The sequence below is a fragment of the Mustela erminea genome, chromosome X (genome assembly GCF_009829155.1).
Source record: "Mustela erminea isolate mMusErm1 chromosome X, mMusErm1.Pri, whole genome shotgun sequence".
Taxonomy (NCBI): Eukaryota; Metazoa; Chordata; class Mammalia; order Carnivora; family Mustelidae; genus Mustela; species Mustela erminea.
Window position 1 is genome coordinate 6,350,063 of NC_045635.1, and position 21,045 is coordinate 6,371,107.

The 21,045-nt window shown below is 59.6% G+C and overlaps 2 protein-coding genes across 8 annotated transcripts in view; one reads left to right on the forward strand and one right to left on the reverse strand.

The window, feature by feature from the left end:
* Positions 1–5,347, forward strand: part of TBL1X (transducin beta like 1 X-linked) — a 200,614-nt gene extending 195,267 nt beyond the window's left edge. For all 3 annotated transcript variants that reach the window (XM_032331836.1, XM_032331834.1, XM_032331835.1), the window contains exons 16-17: positions 975–1,076; positions 2,039–5,347. In XM_032331836.1, coding sequence (XP_032187727.1) covers positions 975–1,076; positions 2,039–2,065 — 129 coding nt within the window. In that variant the 3' untranslated portion in view covers positions 2,066–5,347. The remainder of the gene's footprint in view (positions 1–974; positions 1,077–2,038) is intronic.
* A 2,796-nt stretch (positions 5,348–8,143) lies between these two features.
* The window catches only part of GPR143 (G protein-coupled receptor 143), a 104,222-nt gene continuing 91,320 nt past the window's right edge, over positions 8,144–21,045 (reverse strand). For all 5 annotated transcript variants that reach the window (XM_032331842.1, XM_032331843.1, XM_032331841.1 and 2 more), the window contains one exon: positions 8,144–8,515. In XM_032331842.1, coding sequence (XP_032187733.1) covers positions 8,421–8,515 — 95 coding nt within the window. In that variant the 3' untranslated portion in view covers positions 8,144–8,420. The remainder of the gene's footprint in view (positions 8,516–21,045) is intronic.

Below are 21,045 nucleotides of genomic sequence, written 5' to 3' on the forward strand. Positions count from 1 at the left end.
GGTTGTTAGGTGCTGTCTGCTGTCAGAAACTCGTCAGATCCGATCCTCCCCTTTGTATAAATCACAACACTCCTGGAGACATTTTATTTTTGTAAAGATTTTATTAGTCTAATAGATTTTTCTTTTTTTGAGAGAGAGAGAACGAGAGGAAAAGAGAGTGAGCAAGAGAGCCGAAGTGGTGGGGGAAGACAGACGGAGAGGGAGAAGCAGACTCCCCACGGGGTGGGCCCTGACATCATGACCTGAGCCGGAGGCAGAGGCTGAACAGACTTGAAGCACCCAGGCGGCTCCATTTATTGTTTTAATTAAATTCTCCACCCAATGGAGAGCTTGAACTTCCGACCCCATGGTCAGCGGTCATATTGTCTACCGGCTGAGCCGGGCAGGCACCCCCGCTCAGAGTTCTGTTTCAGAGAAAGAGAGGGGGAGAGAGAGAGAGTAGTGGGGGGAGGGGCAGAGGGAGAAGCAGGCTCCCAACTGAGTGGGGAGCCCAGTGCGGGGTGCCATCCCAGGACCCTGGGATCCTGACCTGAGCCACCCAGGTGCCCACTTTGAGACATTTTAAAGCTCATTTTAATTCTCCATGAGATGGGTCCCCTCTAAACAGAACAAACCTGGAACACTGTTGACGTGTCCCTTGCTGGTTCCCGTCTCCCAGGAACAGCGGCCCCCATCTATGCGGCACCGTTGGTCACGGGCGTGGAGGGGCGCCAGGGTTGCATAGCCTGCCGTGGCTAGGCCAGGGCCCCCATACATCATGTAGACTCCAGAGGTAGGAAGTCTGAGAGGCAGGATCTGCAGCCACCAGAAAGTTCCTTGAAAAGCATCGGAACTTGTGTGTGTCTGGAAACTCGAGGGACCGGCTGTGCGTGATGACCCAGCGTCTCGGGGGCCCGCCCGGAGCAGTGGCTCATGCTGGCGCGTCCGTGCACCGCGCACACGTATCTGCTAGTAACGGCAGCTTTGCTTTGCAGAGTGGGAGTCTCGTGCACAGCTACCGAGGCACCGGCGGCATCTTCGAGGTGTGCTGGAACGCTCGCGGGGACAAAGTGGGCGCCAGCGCGTCCGACGGCTCTGTAAGTGGCCCCCGCGGCTTGTGGGCGGGGCGGGGCGAGCGTGGGAAATGGAAAGGCTGGGTGGTGGACAGCTGCCCGCAGAGTCCGGGGGCTGTGATCGGGGGGCCTGGCCCACGGCGGGTGTGGAAAGAATGTGTCTGCGGTGAAGGAAGCTTCTGGGCTGGACCCCACAGGGCGGGCCCCGTGTGACCACGACAGACGACTCCTCCCTCCCGGGGGGTCACTCTGGTTCACATTTTCGGGGAAATTGGCGGTTCTCAGCTGTGGGGATTCTGTCCCCCTGCGGACGCTGGGCAACGTCCGAGGCATTTGTGGTTGTCCCTCCTTGGGGGGGGGGGGTGTGCTGCGAAGCCTCCTACGGTGCCAGGACGGCCCCCAAGAAGGGAAGTGGCCGGCCCTCCGTGGCACGGGTGCTGAAGCTGAGAAACTTGCTCCTGCCTCAGTTCCATACTGGTGCCCCCGACCTGGGCCCTGGGGTGGTACAGGCATGGCCTTTCCTTCCCCAGGTCTCCCGGCTCCCAATGGTCCTATTCTGATCCCGTGAGATGGCTCGCTTTTTGAGTCATTCCTGCACCTCATCTCCGAGGCAGGGGGGCAGCAGGGGACAGGCTTTCCGAGTGTCAGCGTGGGCCCCCACTGCTCCCAGCAAGCGTGTGCCCCCACTGCTCCCAGCAAGCGTGTGCTCAGGCTTCTCATCTACCCCGTTACATAAGTGTCTACCGTCATTTGTTCCCAGCCCTGCCCTTGACCTGGCGTTTCCGTGCAGTGCTGTTTGCTGGGGATTGGTCGGTCACGTGCTCAGACATTAGCCTCCTACTCCAGGTTCTCTGAATCTTCGTGACTGTGTGCCGATAAAACTTTATTCATAAAACACAGGTGACGGGCCACATTTGGTCCAAGGGCTCAAAAGGCATCCCAGTGTTGTCTGTGAACATAACAGGCACTTCCTGGTTCCTTTCTAGGTGTGTGTTTTAGATCTTCGGAAGTAAACACAAACTGTTTCAGAAAAGAAATCTCACGGACCAGCAGTGAACGTGTGAGGTCGCAGCCGCTCGCCAGACACAGTCTACCAACTCCGAAGCTGGACGGACTTGACTCGCATTAGGGTGTCCTTGGAAATCATCCCTGCCCACGGGAGTCTCTCCTTTTTCGTAACCTTCATCAAGAAGTTTAAGACAGAAACATACACAGTCCCATCAGAGGGGGAAGGACGGTTTCCACCCACAACACTCAGCCTGGGAAGCACGAAGCCACCAGCTCAACGGCGCGTGGTTTGGTTTCCATCCAGAACAGGCTCTGATGGCCGAGAGGAGAGAAGGAGGGGGGAAGACAGGAAAAGAAAAAAAAAAAAAAAGCTGTGCCAAAAAAAGGAAAAACGAGAAAAATGCTGTGATAAACCAAAAGGGGGGTAGGGGACTCTCCCCCACGTGGTGGGTTTTTCCCTGACAATTTGGACACTACAGTTCTCACGCAGGATGTTCAAAGACCAGTTTGTACCGATGAAATGCGTGACTTTGTAATCCCAACACTTTCTATTTTCTAGAATCTTCTTTGTCCGGTGGTTTTTCTATTGGCTGGAATCCTGTCGTCTGAGGGCCTTCGGTCTGAGATGGAAACTGTTTCTGGTTTGTTGCTTCTTTCCCGTTGTCCGCCCCCACCCCCGCACCCCTCGCCCCGGCTCCGTGTGCTCTGGGTGCGCCGTCCACCCTCGCACGGGCCGCCTGGTGGGCGCCGCGCCGGAATCCTGGACGGGCGGCTGTCCCGCACCCCTCCCCGCGCCCCTCGCTCACTCTCTCTCTGACCCTTTCTCACAGTTGCTTCGGATCTTCGGTCTCAAGGGCACTTTCGGCGCGTACTAAGTGCTTTATGTAAGCAGGCGGGGCAGGGGGACTTTTTACAGGAGAAAAAAAATACTTATACGAGAGAGAGCCCGGAGTATTTTTGGAAAAAAAAAAAATATTTTTATGTTAAAACAATTTTAAAATGCTAACAATGGCCATCAGACAGAGAGAGCTTTGTGTGATTCATACTTTAAACAGACTCTAGGAAGACACCGGCGGGGTCTGAGGTCGCTTGTTCCGTTCCCTTCAGCTTTGTGAACCGTGGTGAGGAGTGTGGGTGGGAAAGGTCGGTCCTGCGCGTGGGTCGCGAGCTCGCCCTGCCGCCCGAGAGCGAGCGAGCCCAGCGCCTTCTGGTTCGGAGACAAGCCCTGCACCTCACCGGGCACGGGGCCCCCGAAGCCGGCGGGAGTGTGGGACGGCAGCGCGCTCTGACCCCAAGAAGCATTCCCCAAACCACGTGGCATCGAAGACGCCACCACAGCTTGCAGCTGGGCTCAGTGTCCCCTCGGCAGCTCGTGGGAGGCGCTACAGACGCCGAGAGCAGGGTGGCCCGTCCTTGCCACGCGGACATAAAAGGCTCCAGGATCTCCCCTGGTCTCCCAGTGACAGAAACGAACAGGGAAGGCAGATGTTCGGTCCCGGAGGTGAATTACATAGGTAGAAACGTCACTAATAATTTCTGCTGTCTTCATAATTTCTTTCTCTCGCAGGAGAATAGGAGAAAGATTTTTTTTTTTAAATGAATCTTTTTACTGTTTTTAAAAAATTAAACATGGCTTTGTGTTCCTAGAGAAGTTTCCTTTCATTGGATCAGGTGACCTATGTGCTCTTGTCATAACCGGACACAGACCTAGTTTTTAAGTGAGCAGCGGGGAAGGCGTGGAACAGAAGGCCCTTCGCCACCTGCTCCCTGGCGGGCACAGGAAGGGAGGAAGTTGGCCAGGCCTGGGGGCAGGGGTCCGGTCGTGGGCAGGCGTCCGCTGGGGCGCGTGTCCCAGCAGCGACACGGGATGTCCGTCAGAGGGTGGCACCCACCCACGCAGTTGAGACCCCACAGGCAGGGCGGGCCAGGGCTCCCTGCGCAACTTGGAACGCGCCGGGCCCAGCTACAAAGACCGCAAGACCTAGAAAGTGCTCTGTGGACGATGTGGGGATTTCATGCAGGCTCTGGTGCCGCAGTGCTTAGCCCAGGGGTCCGAGTCCCGTGCGGTCCTCACTCCCCTCGGAGAGGGCAGACAAGGACTTGCTGGCCCCAAGGTGTCCCTGGGTTTGGGACGCGGTTCGCTGGGGGTCCAGGCCAACACCGTCTTGACTCCCTGTGCAAGTTCCAGTGTCACCTGCACAGAGAGTAAGTGGTTAAGGGGAGCCCCGTGGTCAGGACATCCTGGAAGAAGGGGTTCACTAGGCAATCTTCACAGAGAGGTCGGGAGCCTGGGCATAAGCCTCCCGAGGACACTCAGCCACTTGGGAACCAGGATGTAAGAGCCAAGGGCTACAAGACCTCGCACGACACCGGCTTGACCCCCGTGTGCAGGAAGGAATGAAGCCGGAGAGGACGGAGGCCAACCGCCCGCATCCCCGGCTGCCCCGAGCCGCCACGGCACAGGCGCTCCCCACGGGTCTGAGCAGGGACCGACCGTGAGTGCACGGCCCCTGCCGTCCAGCCCCGCCCTCGGCGCGCCGACCGCCATCCGTGGAGCCTCCCACACTCGCCCTGTGGCCCAAAAGCCAGTGGAGCCCCTCCGTCCTCGCGGGATGGCCCGTGGGAGAACACACTGTGGGTCCTTGCTGACGGCGCTGACCGCGGGGAAATGCTTCCGTCCCTGGGACCAGAGGGAACCTTGATTCTGCGATCACGGTAACACGGCGGTGCGGCCCAGGATCCGCGGTTGGGTTTCGAGTGACCAAGAGCGCGTTCCGCAGGCCCATCCAGCAAGAGGATGCTGCCCTGCGGCGGGGGCCGGGAGGGCCAGCCGGGACCGGGCATCCAGCCGCCGACCCCACACGGCACCGGGGACGTGACGCTTGTCTTGTCTTTCTGAAGCGAGATCACGGAGCCACGTGAAGTGCACTTTGTCAGGTGTAGGGTCTGCTTTGTGGTTATCTTTAACCTTCTGCCTCCACCTTTTTCTTTTCCTTTTTTAAATCGTGTTTCTTGTCAAATGCAGAAATGTTCCTTCCGCCGCTCACTGAGGTTTTGAATTCTGGCTTCTGCGGTTTTTATTGTCTGTGTCAGACGTACAGCCAGACGCGGTCCCGTCTGCGTGTTCTCTCGACCCCGTCCCATCGCCTCCGCCCCGTCCTGTTCTCCGGCCCACTCACCCTCACGCGCTGAGCAGAGTCACCTTGTGCGTCGTAGCTCCTTTGTTTCCAGAGAGAATCAACCGATCATACTCAGTGTCTTGAATAAATTGCTCTATTTTGATATTAGAGAACGTGGTGGGTGTGCTTTCTTGCTCTCGCGGGGTGGACCCGCAGGCCCAGGTTGACACACACAGACATACCGAGACCAGATTCTGCGTTTTCCCAGGGAAACAAGTCGCGTGCGTCCCTCCAGGGTCGCTCTGGTGGACGGGACCGTGGGAACGAGCACCCAGTGCGGGGGGAGCCGCAGCCCAGCCACGGCCGAGGGCTCTGCAGCGGGGGCACGTTTCCACGCATTCCTGCTTTGCGGTCACCCCGGGCCGGCGGCTGGAAACCGTCCGAGCAGAAGGGTCTTGGCAGGTGAGTCTGGTAGGGTCTGAGCTCCAGGGCAAGCTTTGAGCGACCCGGAGCACCCCGAGTCACAGCACATGGGGGACTGCACGGTGCACACGAACCTTCGGCACAGGCTGACCATCTGGTCTGTGACACGCGCCGACAGCTGCAGATGTCCCTTCAGTCGGTCGGCGGGCGCTCCAGAATTACGGGGTTTCGCTGTCCCCACGATTAGAAAGGAGTTGGGTGGGGAGGGGCGGCACGGTGCTGTTCAAGCACTTCTCTGACAGACCAGACTCTGAGGTCACGGTGCCCTTCCCACCAACTGCAGCGACACCCTGCACCGGAATGCAGCAGATGGCTGCGGCCCCGGTGCTGTGGGGGACACCGCCAGCTACTGCTGCTGCGTTTTGACGACTCCAAAGTAGACGAAGCACATCCCCCCCGGTTCGGGAACTGAAGGTCCCGGGAACAACCTAGGGGCAAGCATGGCCGTGGGGAGAGCACAGGGCATGTCGGGGTCCCGGGGGATGGAGGCGTCTTAACGCGTGGCTTTGGGGGAAGCCACAGCCTTAGACGGGGCACTTCACACCAGACGGGACACGCCGTCATTGTGTGTCGGGGAACTCCAGGTCGTGCAAGTGAACTTCCACGTGCGTCACACGCTGATGCGGCTGCCACCGGCTCCTGCCCGCGTCCGGGCAGCCGGGGCTGCAGTGCCACTGACGGACAGCGGGACTGGGAACCCGCAGAAAGGTCGGGCCGTGGCCGGATGTTGGTTTTTCCCAGTCTGGCTCCCTTTGCTCTGAAACGTCTCCTCCACAACAAGGTAAGCCCCGCCAGGGGACGGGGACAGGGCGTGGGAAACGGCCGCGGAGAGGGCGGGGCGGCGCTCTGCAGTGTCCCCCACCGCGGACACTCGGACGCTCTGGAGAAGGACTCAGACGAGGAACCCCCAGTTGTCGTCCAGCGAAAGCGACTGGGAGACCCCAGGGAAACGGCCAGGGGCGGGGGCAGTCTACGCAGATGAGACGCCGCCAGAGACCAAGGAGAGGGGGTGAGAGCAGAGTCCTTGAAAGGGGCTTGGAAGGGCGACCAGTCGGAGGCCGCCTGGCAGGGAGCTCGAGTCACACGGAGGAGCCACCCCACGTTCCCACCCAAACCAGGGCCCCAGCCACGGGCGCCACCGTGTGTCCAGCCCAGCCAGGCTCGGGGTTCCCAGGCGTCGCGCCTTTCCGGAAACCTCCCTCCCGGCGCCGTCCCCGCTTTCCCGGCCCGGGATCTCTGCCCCCCGAGGTCCCTAGCACCGCCGGGCCGGGAAGTGCTTCAAACCGGGCTGCAGCCACGAACTCGTCCAGTCCCCGTCTGCGGCGCTTCTCGTCAGAGGGGCCGGTCGGGCTCCGCATGTGTCCCTGGTGCATCCACGGCTCGCTCGGTGCCCGCCACGGGGCCGTGAGGAGGGAGGCACCTTCGGGGCCCCCCGTCCCACCGCCCCCAGCTGTGAAGCAGACCCCGCGGCACGGTCGTCTGACCTGCAAGCTTCTGAGCCCAAGTCCGCCTTGCGGCCGGCCGAAGAGACTGAAGCAGGACACAGGCCCTCCGAGGGCTGTCGGAGAAGCAGACCTGGTGGCCACACACAGACAAGAACGGGCTATGGGCCGGGTCGCATGCGGGGAGCTACGGACGGCTCACAGCGGCCCGCGGCTGGCCTCCCAGACAGGCTGTCGCCCCGTCCCCACCCCAGTTCTGACCTGGCCTGCGGCGGGGGCATGGTGGCCGGGTCCCCTGTCCTGCTGCAGGCCTGGGGAGCGAGGACTGGGCATCTTGGCGTCCAGGGTGGGCATGGGCTGGCCTCAGGCCAGCGGGGGCGGGGAGGCCTCTTTCCAACGCCGGCGGAGACAGGATGTGACACAGAGTAAGAAGGCAGCCACACGTGCACACGTGAAACTCCAGGACGCTTCGGGTCACAGTGGGTTCACCCCTAGGAGCGCACAGCCCTAGGCACCTGACCACAGTCCAGCTGTGCCCGGAGGCCCCTCTGCCAGCAAGCGACTCTCCAACAGTACAACTCTAGAAGCTTCTAGAAGCTTTTCTAAAGCAACCGGGAGTCAGCTGCCCAAAGAGAGGGGTCACGTTGGCGAGCTGCCTGCGGTATCCGGAGGCAATCGGCGTCTGCCTTTGGGTCCACACGGACCCACGGGGCCAGCCGCTCCGGGGCACGCCAGACAATTTCGCCCAGAAATAAAACACACGCTTAAAGCTTCAGAGCGCGCCCAGATTCCTGCGGACGGAAAGATTCCCGCCAATGCGGCGATCTAGAGCGGGTTCCCAGGTTTGCTCAGACCGTGTCCCGCTCGGCAGGGGACACTCGGCTGCGCGGGTGGCGCAGACCTGGCGCGTGAAGGGCATGAGCGCGGCCGCCCCAGTCCTCCTGCAACCCCCGGCACCCCCCATGCGGCCGCGTCCACACTTGGCTCAAGAGCCCCGCACGGATGTGGTTGGGACAGGAGCACGCGAGCAGGCGGGGGCTCGGTCACAGCGACGCTCGTTTATTCACTCGAGTTCTGCAAGGCCCGGATCTGCGCGCCCACGGCCGGCGGCCCCCTCGGAAAAGCCAAGGGCCATAGGAGTCTGGAGAAGCCGCTCCCCCTCCGCTCCCGACCCTGCTCGAGGACCCTCGCCGCACAGACACTCCTCGGGAGGAAACCCTGATGGGGTGGGGGCAGCAGATCTGGGGGCAGAACGCGCTTCTGAAGACCGAGAAACGGAGGCCGAGGACGTGGCGTCCAGACACCCGTCGCACCCCTCACAGGTCTCCCCGGGGCTGGGGAACAGAGTCAACCTCCCTTTCGTGGCGGGGCTCCCGGGCGACGTGGATTTCAACTGTGCTGGCCTCGGAACCTGGGGAGGAAAAGAGAAAAGCCTGTGACGATGCTGCCGCCTCGGAGAGGCTCTGGTCGGCCAGCGGTGCACGACCCGTGGGCACCTTCAGCCCCGCGTCCTTTCTGCCACGCCTCCGCACCGGGGGCCACGTGCGCACCCAGGCCAGACTGCGGAGCAGCTGTGGCCCGAATGCACACCAGCGGCGCACACGGGGCCGCTTCAGGGCCCTGTACTGTCGGACGGGGGACCACGGGATCGCGACCCGCAGTGACCACAGGGGCAGCTGCCGCAGGGGGTGCTGCCTTGGCCAACACGACCCCACGGCCACTGGGCCGCCTGCACTCAAGCCCAGGAAGGGTCCAGCTGGGTGGAGACCACCAGCCCCCGTCAGACAAAAACACCTTGACATTGTCTTTCCATCAGGCGCCTGCGTGGCTCAGTGGGTTAAAGCCTCTGCCTTTGGCTCAGGTCATGGTCTCAGAGTCCTGGGATCGAGCCCCGCGTCAGGCTCTCTGTTCAGCAGGGAGCCTGCTTCCCCCCCTCTTTCTGCCTGCCTCTCTGCCTGCTTGTGATCTCTCTGAAACAAAAATCTTTAAAAAAAATTTGTCTTTTCATGGCTGATGCCACAAGGTTTCAGGGGAAAAGTGGGAGCCAATCAGGTCAATTATTCCTGCCAACTGTGTCGTCCTGAAGTTCTGTTCAGGCCAGTGACACACCTTCCTTCAGAACCCCAGCAGGTCCGTTGGAATGGACATCAGAATCGTTGTTTTGTTCCACAAGTATCCAGGTATGCCTGCTCTGCGCCCGGTTCTAGGTTGGATGTGGGGAACACGCAGACGGACGACATGAAGCGCGGCCCTTTCCGCTGTGCGAGGGCAGGTGATGGTCCTTCATGTCTCCAAATCCCAAACTCCACCCACCAAGGGGCCGTGCTGGTCACTGTAGTCTCCACTCGTGTTACACTCTCTGCTGACTCACAGCACTCAGCCACACTGGCCTCTCTCACACCTCCAGCCCAGTTCTGCCACAGGGCCTTTGCACATCACTTCTGCCCATAAAGCTCGTTCCCAGCTTTTCTCCCTTCTACGCCTCGTTCAGATCTCCATTCAAATGGCATCCGCTGTTCAGCGGTAGGACTGTCGCCTTCCAGATCTCACCTCAAGGGCTCTCTCATCCTCCGGGACAAATGTAGGACACCCTATCTAGAGCCACACTCCTGCCCTTATGGGTTTGTGTTTCTTCACGACACCTCACGACACCTCTGGGCCACCCAGGATACTGTATAATCGTTTGCATTTGTCATTCCGTCTCTGCCGCTGCAGTGACAGTCCCCGTGGACGAGAAGGCGGCCTGCTGCAGTCAGCACAGTTACCGGCAGCGCCTCCGGAACACGGGCACGCAGAAGGTACTGGACACACACGGTTGTGTGGGTGCGCGTGGCGGAGCCAGGGTCTTGACCGCAGTGGCGGCTGCGCTGGGACACGGAGCGCTGTGTGGGACGGTGGAGCAGAAGGAAGGGGGGCGAGCGCCATTTCCCAAGGGACACGAGCGGAACCACGGGGAACCACATGGGGAAGAGGACATTTGTGCTCTGCAGAGACGAGCAGACGGTAGGATCGGTGTCTGCGGAAGGTCTAGCAAAGCCTAGTAAAGACGATGACCCGACCGAAACACCCCAAGCACTGCACCTCAGGGGCCCCCCTCCTGCCCCACCCAGACGCCCCTGCTGGGAGTGCAGTGGTCAGGGTTTCCTCCCAGGCCCGGGTTAGGAGTCCGGGAGAGCTGCGGTCTGAGGGCGCCAGACTCTGTCTCACGAGCCCCACAAAGACGGGGGACACAGAAGACGGGCAGAGGCACAGACCCCGCTCACGGACCCCGCGGAGATCTGGATGGCCGGCAAGGACGGTGGGAGCCCGTCGGCTGGGGCGGGGAGCCTACTCTGCCAGGAGACCAGCAGCAGCCGGGAGGCCTTCCAGAAGCCACGGCTACGACCGCACTGCTGCTGGGGGAGCTGGTGGCACTTCAAAGAGACTTGGTTTTCACAGGGTCACGCACTGCTGGTGAGGGCGTCCTGAGCTCATGGGAACTGGTGGGGACTTCCGTGGGGGGACATCACGTGCTGACTTGTGATCAAGGTCTGGGCTGAGGACACTCCCCTGGGACCTCACACTTCAGGGCCTGCTCTGGATCCTGTGGCTTTTGAAGCATTCCTGGTTCTTTCATCCTGCCCCGGGGCTCCATGGAGAAGACGCATCTGTACCCCGACGGCCCTCCCAGATGCCAGCACTGCCGCGGCCCACCCCGGTCTGCACCCGCGTCCCGGGGGCCTGCATTTCCATGGGTTTTCTCTTCTGGCCTTAAAGGTCTCCACGAAGACAGAGCGTGCTGGCTGAGCGAGTCTCGGAGAAGGTAGTGTAGTGCGGCCACTGGGGGATTTGCACTACTTCTCAGTTGGTGCAAAGTGTGAACCCCGACATGTGTCCCTGCGGGGTGGGCAGATGCCAGCAAGCTCCCGGCGCCCAAGGGCCAGCCCCCCTTCTTGGTGCCTTGCTTTGACGAGCCCTGCCAGCCCAGACAGATCCTTGGGAACCTCCTGGCCCCACGTAAATGCACACTGAAGTCACACTGGATGTCTCCCACACTGTCACCTGTCATTCCTGGACTCCTCGAAAGCCTGATCAGGGGGCACCCCCGAGCCACAGAGATTATAAGACACCGCAGCCTGGATCGCTTTCAGGGCACTGACTTTGATCTAGAAAATGCACCAGAGTCCGAGCACGGGGGCATCTCCTCCACACTTCCCTCGCAGCGGCCGCCACGGGGCCACCTGGTGTCACACTGCGGAGGGCCGCGACAACGGGAACGAAGACGAAGATAAGGACTCCCGAGAGGGACAGGCCGTCGTGGGAGTGAGAACTGTGGAGGACACAGGGGAATTCAGGACGGAAAAGATCTGCTGCAGAGACGCGCATTCTGGAGAATGGGGAGCTGCGGAGAGAAAAGGAACCTGGGGAGACACGGACTTGTAAGGACACGCGACAGAGACGAGAACCGTGGGGAAGAACGGAGCGAAGCGAGACGGGCGCCTGCGAGACGGAACCGTGGGGAAGGGCAGCAGACTGGAGAAGCAACGGAAATGTGGGCAGGACAGCGAGGAGGACAGCGGCACCGCGGGAGGCCGAGCGGGGACGATGAAGAACCCAGAATGGCGGGAGCGCGCGGGAAACTGTGGAAAACCCCAGAACCTGGCCGCGGACGGTCTGGGCAAGTGTGGGAGGCACAAGGCGCCGCAGGACACAAGGGGTCGCGGGAGAGGAAGAACCAGGGCGGAAGGGGCCGCAGCGGAGACGGGACACTGGGCGAGAGACACGAGATTATGCGGAAAGAGGAGACATGTGCGACGGACATGGACGAGAGGGAGCAGGGGGCTGTGAGGAAGACCGAGCCCTGTGGGGACAGCGGGCGGGGAGGCGGACAGGGCGTGCGGGAGACCCAGGACGCGTGCGGGGAGTCGTGGGGAGGAGAGACCGTAGCGGGCAGGGGTGAGGGAGAACTAAGCAAACGGCAGAATGCGCGGTGGGCGACGCGAGACCCTGAGAAAGACCAACGGGCGCGAGAACCACAGCGCTGGGACACGCTACTGTTCTCTTAGCTGCGAATTTTTTTTGTCTTTTGAAGTGACTTTCGTTATTTGACACAGAGAGAGAACACGCGCATATGAGCGGGGGTGGGGGGTGGCGAGCAGGCGCCTGCGGGGCTCAGTGGGTTAACCACTGCCTTGGGCTCAGGTCATGATCTCAGGGTCCTGGGATCGAGCCCCACATCGGGCTGTCCGCTCAGCTGCCCCCCCGCCCCCGCCTGCCTCTCTGCCTACTTGTGATCTCTGTCAAATAAATAAATAAAATCTTAAAAAAAAAAAAAAAAGGCAGGAGGAACAGCAGAGAGACAGAGAGAAGCGGGCTCCAACAGGGAGCCCAACTCAGGGCTCCACCCCAGGACCCTAAGACCATGACCTATGTGGAAGGCACATGCTTATTAACCCGCTGAGCCACCCAGGAGCCGTGCTCATGTTTAAGTTTTCACTTAAAATTCCCGTCAGCTAGCACACAGCGCAAGAGCAGTTTCAAGCGCGCAGTCTAGTGTCCCCGCGTGCGCACGACCCCAGCTGCTCCCTGCGAGGGCCCTCCTCTGCCGCGTCGCTTACTGAACCCATTTCCCTCCGCCTCCCCGATGAACCCACCAGTCCGTTCTCTATACTGAAGACTCCGTCTGGATTTCTAATTTCCACTTTGTCCATTTTTTTGTTTCTTAAATTCCACATATGAGCAAAATCATATGATATCTGTCTTTCTCGGGCTTACTTCATGTAGCATAATACTCTCTCGCTCCATCCACGTGCCTGCAAGTGGAAAGATTTCATCGCTCTTTACAGCTGCATAATATTCCATGGGATCTTCTCCATGCATTCATGAGCCAATGGACACTTGGGCTGTTTCTGTAGTTTGCCTGCGGCCGACAATGCTGCTCTAAACGTCACGGTGCCGGCATCCCTCTGACTTAGTTTTGCCGTGTACTTTGTGCAGTTCCTGGATTATAGAGCAGGTCTATTTCTAACTTTTGGGAGACCATCCTGAAATGCCTTATAAAAAAGTCATTTATAAAAAAGACTTCTAAAAAAGTGATTTATAAAAAATACTAACTTTCAAAGATACACGCACCCCTACGTTTACCATAACATTAGTTACAACAGCTACACCATGGAAGCCGCCCAACGATCCATCAGTACACGAATGGGTAAAGAGCATACGGTATATAGGCGCCGCGGAATATTACTGAGCCCCCAAAAAGAATAAAAACTTGCCATTTGTAATGACAGGTGGGTGTAGAGAGTATGATGCTAAGTGAAATGAATCAGAGAGACAAATACCACATGATTTCCTTCATTGTGGAATTTAAGGAAAAAAATAAAAGAAGAAAAAGAAGAGATCAACAGAAACGAGGTGAGGCGGGGGGTGGGGGGGATGGGAGAAGGAGGAGAAGGGGACTAAGAACAGTCTCATGAGCGGCGAAGAATAAAGCCGCGGGATCCCTGCCCTGTGGCCTGAAGCAAACACTGCTCGCCACGCTGCCATTTTCAAAGTAGTGAGAGCATTAAACAAAAGTACTGTGGAAAGAATCAGTCCATCATGGAAAGAGAAAGGGTTATGGGAGCGCGAGAATCATGTGACAAAAGGGCGCGGAATTAAAGGAAACTACAGAGAACTGTGGAGCCGAAGCTGTGGAGGAATGACAAGAAACTGGAGGACAGCATTTCGGGATAGAAGAGCAACTTTGGGGGCGCCTGGGTGGCTCAGTGGGCTAAGACTCTGCCTTCGGCTCAGGGCATGATCCCAGGGTCCGGGGATGGAGCCTCAGCATCAGACTCTCTGCTCAGCTGGGAGCCTGCTTCTTCCTCTCTCTCCGCCTGCCTCTCTGCTTACTTGTGATCTCTGTCTGCCAAATAAATAAATAAAATCTTAAAAAAAAAAAAAAAAAGGAATATTTGGAAAGACTGAAATGGTGGGAACACGGGGCAATGGCAGAGAAAGGGGAATTCTGGGAGAGGGCCTTGGAGGAGAGACAAGAGACCAGGGCTTGAAGCGGGTATGACAAGGGACAGGAATCATGGGACAGTGCATTCTGGGGCCAGGTACGAAGTGTGCCTGTTGACAGATCGTGAAGACTGGCAAAACAATAAAGCACCAAAAACCCTGGGACAAAATGGGCAATTACTGGAAAGAAATACGTGTGAGAGCAACAGGGCAGCAGGCGGAACACGGCATTCCAGAGCAGACGGACAAAGCGTGGGGCAGACAGGACACTGGGGGGATCCTGAGCGGGCGGCTAAGGGGAGCTGTGCGAGAAGACTCGGGGTGTGGGACCGGCAGGGGACCCTGACACCGATTCGGAACTGGGGGAGGACCGCCTTGGGGGAGAAGCAGGGAGTGGTGGGAGAAGGAACAGATTCCGCAGCAGGCCCGGGAGTGTGGGAGACGTAAGGACTCCGGGAGGACAAATGCACTGCGGGAAAGGAGGACAACGGCGGCACAGGGAATGGCTCACAGAAGGATGCAGAAAGGCAGGAGCAGCAAAGGACGGCGGACCAGAGACGGGATTGCGGGACAGGGAGAGACGGCTTACGGGAAAGGAGGGGCGTGGCGACGGAAGGATGGTGCGAGAGGCGGCGCATGGTGGAAGAAAGAAATGGCTTCTGGGCGACCTGAAGAGTGGTAGAGAAGGGGTGGCTTGTGGGAGGGCCAGACACGATGGGACACACAAAGGATTATGGGTAAAGTGAGGAAAGGTGGGAGAAGAAATGGCTTATGGGAAATGGCATGGTGACAGAAGAAATGGATTGTGGGAGAAGAAATGAATTATGGGAAACAAGCCTGGCGACAGAAGAAATGGATTGTGGGAGATGTGGGGCATGGTGGAGAAGAAATGATTATGGGAAGTGAGGGGCGTAGCAACAGAAATAGACATTATGGGAAATGTGAAGCATGGTGGGAGAAAGAATGATTTATGGGAAATAAGAGGCATGAGAAGAGAAGAAATGGATTATGGGAGATGTAGGATATGGTGGAGGCAGAAATGGATTATGGGAAATGAGGAGCATGTTGACAGAAGAAACAGATTGTAGGAGATGTGCGGCATGGTGGGAGAAGAAATGGATTCTGGGAGACATGAAGAGGTACACTGAGAGAAGGAATGCATTGTGCGAGAGACGGAATGTGAGAGAGGCAAGGGGTTAAGAAAGAAGTGTGGAATGGTGGGAGAAGAAACGGTTTATGGGAAATGAGGGGCGAGGCAAGAGAAGAAGTGAATTATGCGAGAGGTCAGGCATAGTGGAAGAAGAGATGAATTATGGGAAATACCGTGGCGACATAAGAAATGGACTGTGGGAGATGTGGAGCATATTGGAGAAGTGGATTATAGGAAATGAAGGCCGTGGCAACCGAAGAAATGGATTATGGGAGATGTGAGGCATGGTGGGAGAAGAAATGGTTTATGGGAAATGAGGGGCGTGGCAAGAGAAGAAATGGATTGTGCGAGATGTGGGGTATGATGAAGAAAGCAATGGATTAGGGGAAATGAGAGGCGGGACGACAAAAGAAACCATGTGGGAGATGTGGGGCACGTTGCGAGAAGAAATGGATTATGGGTGATGTGACGAATGCTGAGACAAGGAATGGATTGTGGGAGAGGAAAGGGACTGGGGGACAAGGGAAGCATGGTGGGAAAACAAGGGGAATGTGGGAGGCGTGGAGAATAGTGGGAGAAGCAATGGCGTATGGCACACTTCAGGCATGGCGGAAAAGTCGAGGATTGCGGGAGACGTGGGGCATGGTGCAGAAGAGATGGTTTATGGGAGTTGGGGGACATGGCAGAAGAAGGAATGGGCTGTGGGAGATGAGGTGCAGAGAGGGACCAGCAATGGCTAATGGGAGATGTGAGGAATGGTAGGACACAGAGGGATTGTGGACGAGTGCAGAACAGCGGAGGAGGCGGAAAAGAGCTGGGGAGGCAGGGACTGTACGGGAGTGCAGAGTGGTGACTGCAGGAATGCGCTATGGGAGAAAGAAGGACTATAGGAGAGAAAGGGCACTGTAGGAAGCAAAGATTCCCCTAACTCCTGCCCACGATGGACTCAACATGCCACAAGCGTCCCTCCAAGGGACGAACTCACGTTTCTTCTAACCACGAAACGACCCTCGAGACCTGGGTGCGGATGGTCAGAATACGCCCCTTCCACCTAGCCCCTCCCCTCCGATAGCACACCGCCCCCTCCTGTGCATCGTCCACCACACCGCGCCAACGTGGCCCCGCCCCTTCGCTCGGGCCCCGCCTCTATCGCCACGCACCACGACCCTTCCATAGGCCACCGCACGTCCGTAGGGGACCGCGCCTCACACCAGACCCCCCCCTTCCGCCGAACACCCGGCCCCTCATTTTGGGGCCGGGCCTCTTCCACAGAACACACCGCCCCTAATTTCGGGCACCACCCCTTCGATCAGGCACCACACCAGTTCCGACACACAACCATCCCCTAGCATAGGGCCGCACCTCTTCGGCCACACACCCCGACCCCTACGTCGGGCCCCGCCCCTTCGCTCACAGGCCATGCCTCCTCCACATGCACCGCGCCCCTTCCGTAGGGCACCGCCCCTTCCAGCAGACCCCACCGCTTACGCCGCACACCCCGCCCCTTACATCCAACCCCGCCTCTTCCGTCACGCACCACGCCCTTTCCGTAGGGCACCGCCCCTTCCAGCAGACCCCACCCCATCCGCCGCACACACCGCCCCTCATTTTGGGGCCCTGGCTCTTCCGCCGCACACCCCGCCCCTTACATCCGACCCCGCCTCTTCCGTCACGCACCACGCCCGTTCCATAGGGCACCGCCCCTTCCACCATGACCCCTCCCCTATCCATGCACACCCCGCCCCTCAGTTTGGGGTCCCGCCTCTTCCGTCATGCACCACGCCCCTTCCGTGGGGCACCGCCCCTTCGAACAGACCCCTCCCCTTCCGCCGTACACCCCGCCTCTCATTTTTGGCCCCCGCCTCTTCCGCCGGGCACCACGCCCCTTCCGTCACACGCCCCTCCCCTTCCGTAGGGCTCCACCCCTTCCGCTTTCCTTTCTTACAGACCTAGAACACATCGTCCTAAAACCCGTAGAGAACCACACGAGACCTCGAATAGCCAAAGCATCCTTGAGCTATGGCGATCCCACATGTCAAGAGATCTCCCTAGTATCAAAACCATATGGGACCGGCAGAAAGAAACAGACACACAGACCAACAGGACAGAAGACAGAGCCCAGCAATAAACCCATGACTGCAAGGTCAAGGAGTCTTCAACAAAGGAGAAAAAAAATACACGATCAGCGAGACACCGTCTCTTCCACAAGCGGCGCCGGGGAGGACTGGACGGCCACGCGCCGAGGAACGACCCCGGGCCACTTCCTCATACCGCACACACAACTAAGCCCAAAGTGGACTGAAGGCCCAAACGTGGGCCCTAAGACCACAAAAACCCTCCAAGAGAGCACAGGCGGTCATCTCTCTGACATCGGCCACAACACCACCCTGGCGACGCCCTCCCCGGGACTTCACGCCCCCGGGTGCACCCCTGGCGCAGGGACCTTCCTGAGACTCAGCTGGGTTCCGCGAGGGTGGGGTGGGGTGGGGTGGGGTGGGGTGGGGAGGGAGGGGTGGGGAGGTCAGGTGGGGGGGGGGAGGGCGCATGACACCGTCCCACCATCCCGCCGCGCCAGCCCGCCCCGGGGAGCCCGCCCCACGCCCACGATCGCGCGGGGAGGCACAACGTACTGCGAGCCGCTGAAGCCTCTACAAAGACTACGCGGGTGGCCGCAGGGACACCCCGACCGGGGCAGGTAGAGGGCATCCTGAAACTGTCCCCAGGGCCGGGGTCGGGACACACAGCCCAGGTCGGAGGCGCGGATCTTCACCAACGGCCCGAAGCGTCCTAGGACACGAAGCGTGCCAAGGCTTTGGTTTCTGAGCAGAGCGCCCCGTCCCCCGTCCTTAGGCCGGCCACTCCTGCCCGGGACGGCCACGCCACCTACCAGACTGGAGAGCAAGGACAGCGCTTAAAGGTGCCCAAGACAGGCGACCAAGGGAAGACTCCACCCACCCCTGCGGCCGGACCCCGCCCCTTCCACCTAACCCCTCCCCTCCCATCGCGCCCCGCCCGCTCCTGTCCATCTTCCGTCACACCCCGCCCGTCCACAAGGCCCCGCCCCTTCGCTCGGGCCCCGCCTCTTTCGCCACGCACCACGCCCCTTCCGTCACATACTCCGCCCCCACCTTAGGGCCCCACCCCTCCCACCAGACCCCTCCCACTCCCTCACACACCCCGCCCCTTGCTTCGGGCCCCGCCTCTTCCGTCACGCACCACGCCCCTTCCGTGGGGCACCGCCCCTTCCACCAGACCCCTCCCCTTCCTCCGTACACCCCGCCTCTCATTTTGGGGCCCCGCCTCTTCCGTCGGGCACCACGCCCCTTGTCACACGCCCCTCCCCTTCCGCAGGGCCCCTCCCCTTCCGTAGGGCCCCACCCCTTCCGCCGCACACCCCGCCCCTTACTTCCGGCCACGCCTCTTCCGTCACGCACCACGCCCCTTCCGTAGGGCACCGCCCCTTCCACCAGACCCCTCCCCTTCCGCCGCACACCCCGCCCCTCATTTTGGGGCCCCGCCTCTTGCGTCGGGCACCACGCCCCTTCCGTCACACACCCCTCCCCTTCGTAGAGCCCCACCCCTTCCGCCGCACACCCCTCCCCTTCCTTAGGGCCCTCCCTCTACCGACGCAGACCCCGCCCCTTCCACCCCACACTCCTCCCCTTCCCTAGCGCCCCACCCCTTCCATCAGACACCTCCCCTTACGTCACCTACCACGCCCCTTCGTTCGGGCCCCGCCTCCGCCCTCACGCACCCCGCCCCTTCCTTCGGACACCGCCCCTCCCATCAGACCCCTTCCGTCACACACACCGCCCATTCCATCTGCCCCCGCCGCTTCTGCCCCCTCGTGCGTCACTTTTCCCACCCCTTCCGGAGCGCCCCTCCATTCCGTCACACACCCCCTTCCCCAGGGTCCCACCCCTTCCAGCAGACCCCTCCCCTGCCATCGCACCCCTACTGAATACCTTTGCTGATGGGGGTGGCTGACTTTGCAGTGGCTCTTCCTAAAAGCACATGCTTTTCACAAAGGGGAGGGGCGCCTGGCTGGCTCACTGGGTGAGAGCCTCTGCCTTCTGCTCAAGGCATGACCTCAGGGTCCTTCCTGGGATCCGGCCCCGCATCGGCCTCTCCGCTCAGCTCAGCGGGGAGCCCGCTTCCCTTCCTCTCTCTCTGCCTGCCGCCCCGCCTACACGGGATCTGACAAATCAGTCCAGCAACCGATCAATCCAGTCTTCAAAGAAAAACAAAGATCAAAATGAAAACAAAAAGGGAGAGAGACAAGAGGAGGGAGAGATGCAGGCCAGCATCTCTGATGAGCACAGAGGCAAACATCCTCAAAAACGGCTGGCCAACACACTCTGACAACCACGCCTTAGGGAAACCCCTCACCACAAGGCAGCGAGATTTACTCCTGGATGCAAGATCGGTTCCCTATTGGCCAATCGGTCAACAGGATACATCACACCGACAAGAGAAAGGATTAAGAAAACAAACTGGAGAAAGGATAAAAACCGCAGGATCATTTCAACAGACGGAGAAAAAGCTTTCGACCCACAACAACATGCATTCGGGATACAAGCCCTCCACGGGGACACCTGGGTGGCTCGGTCAGTTCAGTTCAGCCTCTGCCTCTGGCTCAGGACCTGATCTCAGGGTCCTGGGACTGAGCCCCGCTTCTGGCTCCCTGCTCCGCGGGGAGCAGCCCGATTCTCCCTCCGCCTCTCCCCCTGCCTGTGCGCGCGCTCTCTCTCTCTGTGTCAGATAAATAAATAAGATAGTGCGGGGGGGGGGGGCGCCGGGGGAAGCCCTACACGAAGTAGGTTTACAGGGAACAAGCATCCGCCTAATAAAGGCTGCCCGAGGAAAGCCCGGAGCCAACCTCACACTCGGCGGGGATCACGCGGAGACCCTTCCCCGGACGAGGAGGAGCGCGACGAGGACGTCGACTCTCACCGCGGTCAGTCCAAACCGTCCTGCAAGTCCAGCCATAGCATCACGTCAGAAGGAACACGGAAATGGCATCTACGTGGGGAAGAAAGAAGTGAGGCTCTCACGACGTGAAGATGACGCGACATACCATAGGCAAGAGACCGGCCAGACTCCAGAAGACCCGACTGGAACTCCTCCACGAATCCAGGAAGGTGGTAGGCGACAAAATCCATACAGAGACATCCACTGCCTTTCGAACAGGAAGAAGCAGAAAGGGAGATGAAGCAAACAATCCCAGGGCGCCTGGGTGGCTCCACGGGCGAAGCGTCTGCCTTCGGCTCCGGTCATGCCCTCAGGGTCCTGGGATCGAGCCCCGCACGGGGCTCCCTGCTAGGCGGGGAGCCCGCTTCTCTCCTTCTCCCCCTCCACCCCTCCCTGCCCCCTCTTGGGTTCTCTCTCACTCTCTCTCCAACACATAAATAAAATCCTTTCTAAAAAACAAAACAGGCCCACTGGACGATGGCACCCAAAGCGGGAAAACACCTAGGAATAAACCTCACCAAAGAAGCGAGAGATCTGTGCTCCGGACACTAGAAAATACTCACGAAAGACCTCAAAGAGGACACACCAACAGACAGAAAAGACAACCCATGTTTGCGGGTTGGAAGAGTGTCCGTAAAATGCCCATACAACCCAGACAGTCGATAGACTGAATGCAATGCCTATCAAGATACCCACAGCCTGGGGCGCCCGGGAGGCTCCGTGGGTCGAAGCCTCTGCCTTCGGCTCAGGTCGTGATCCCAGGGTCCTGGGATCGAGCCCCGCATCGGGCTCTCTGCTCAGCAGGGAGCCTGCTTCCTCCTCTCTCTCTGCCTGCT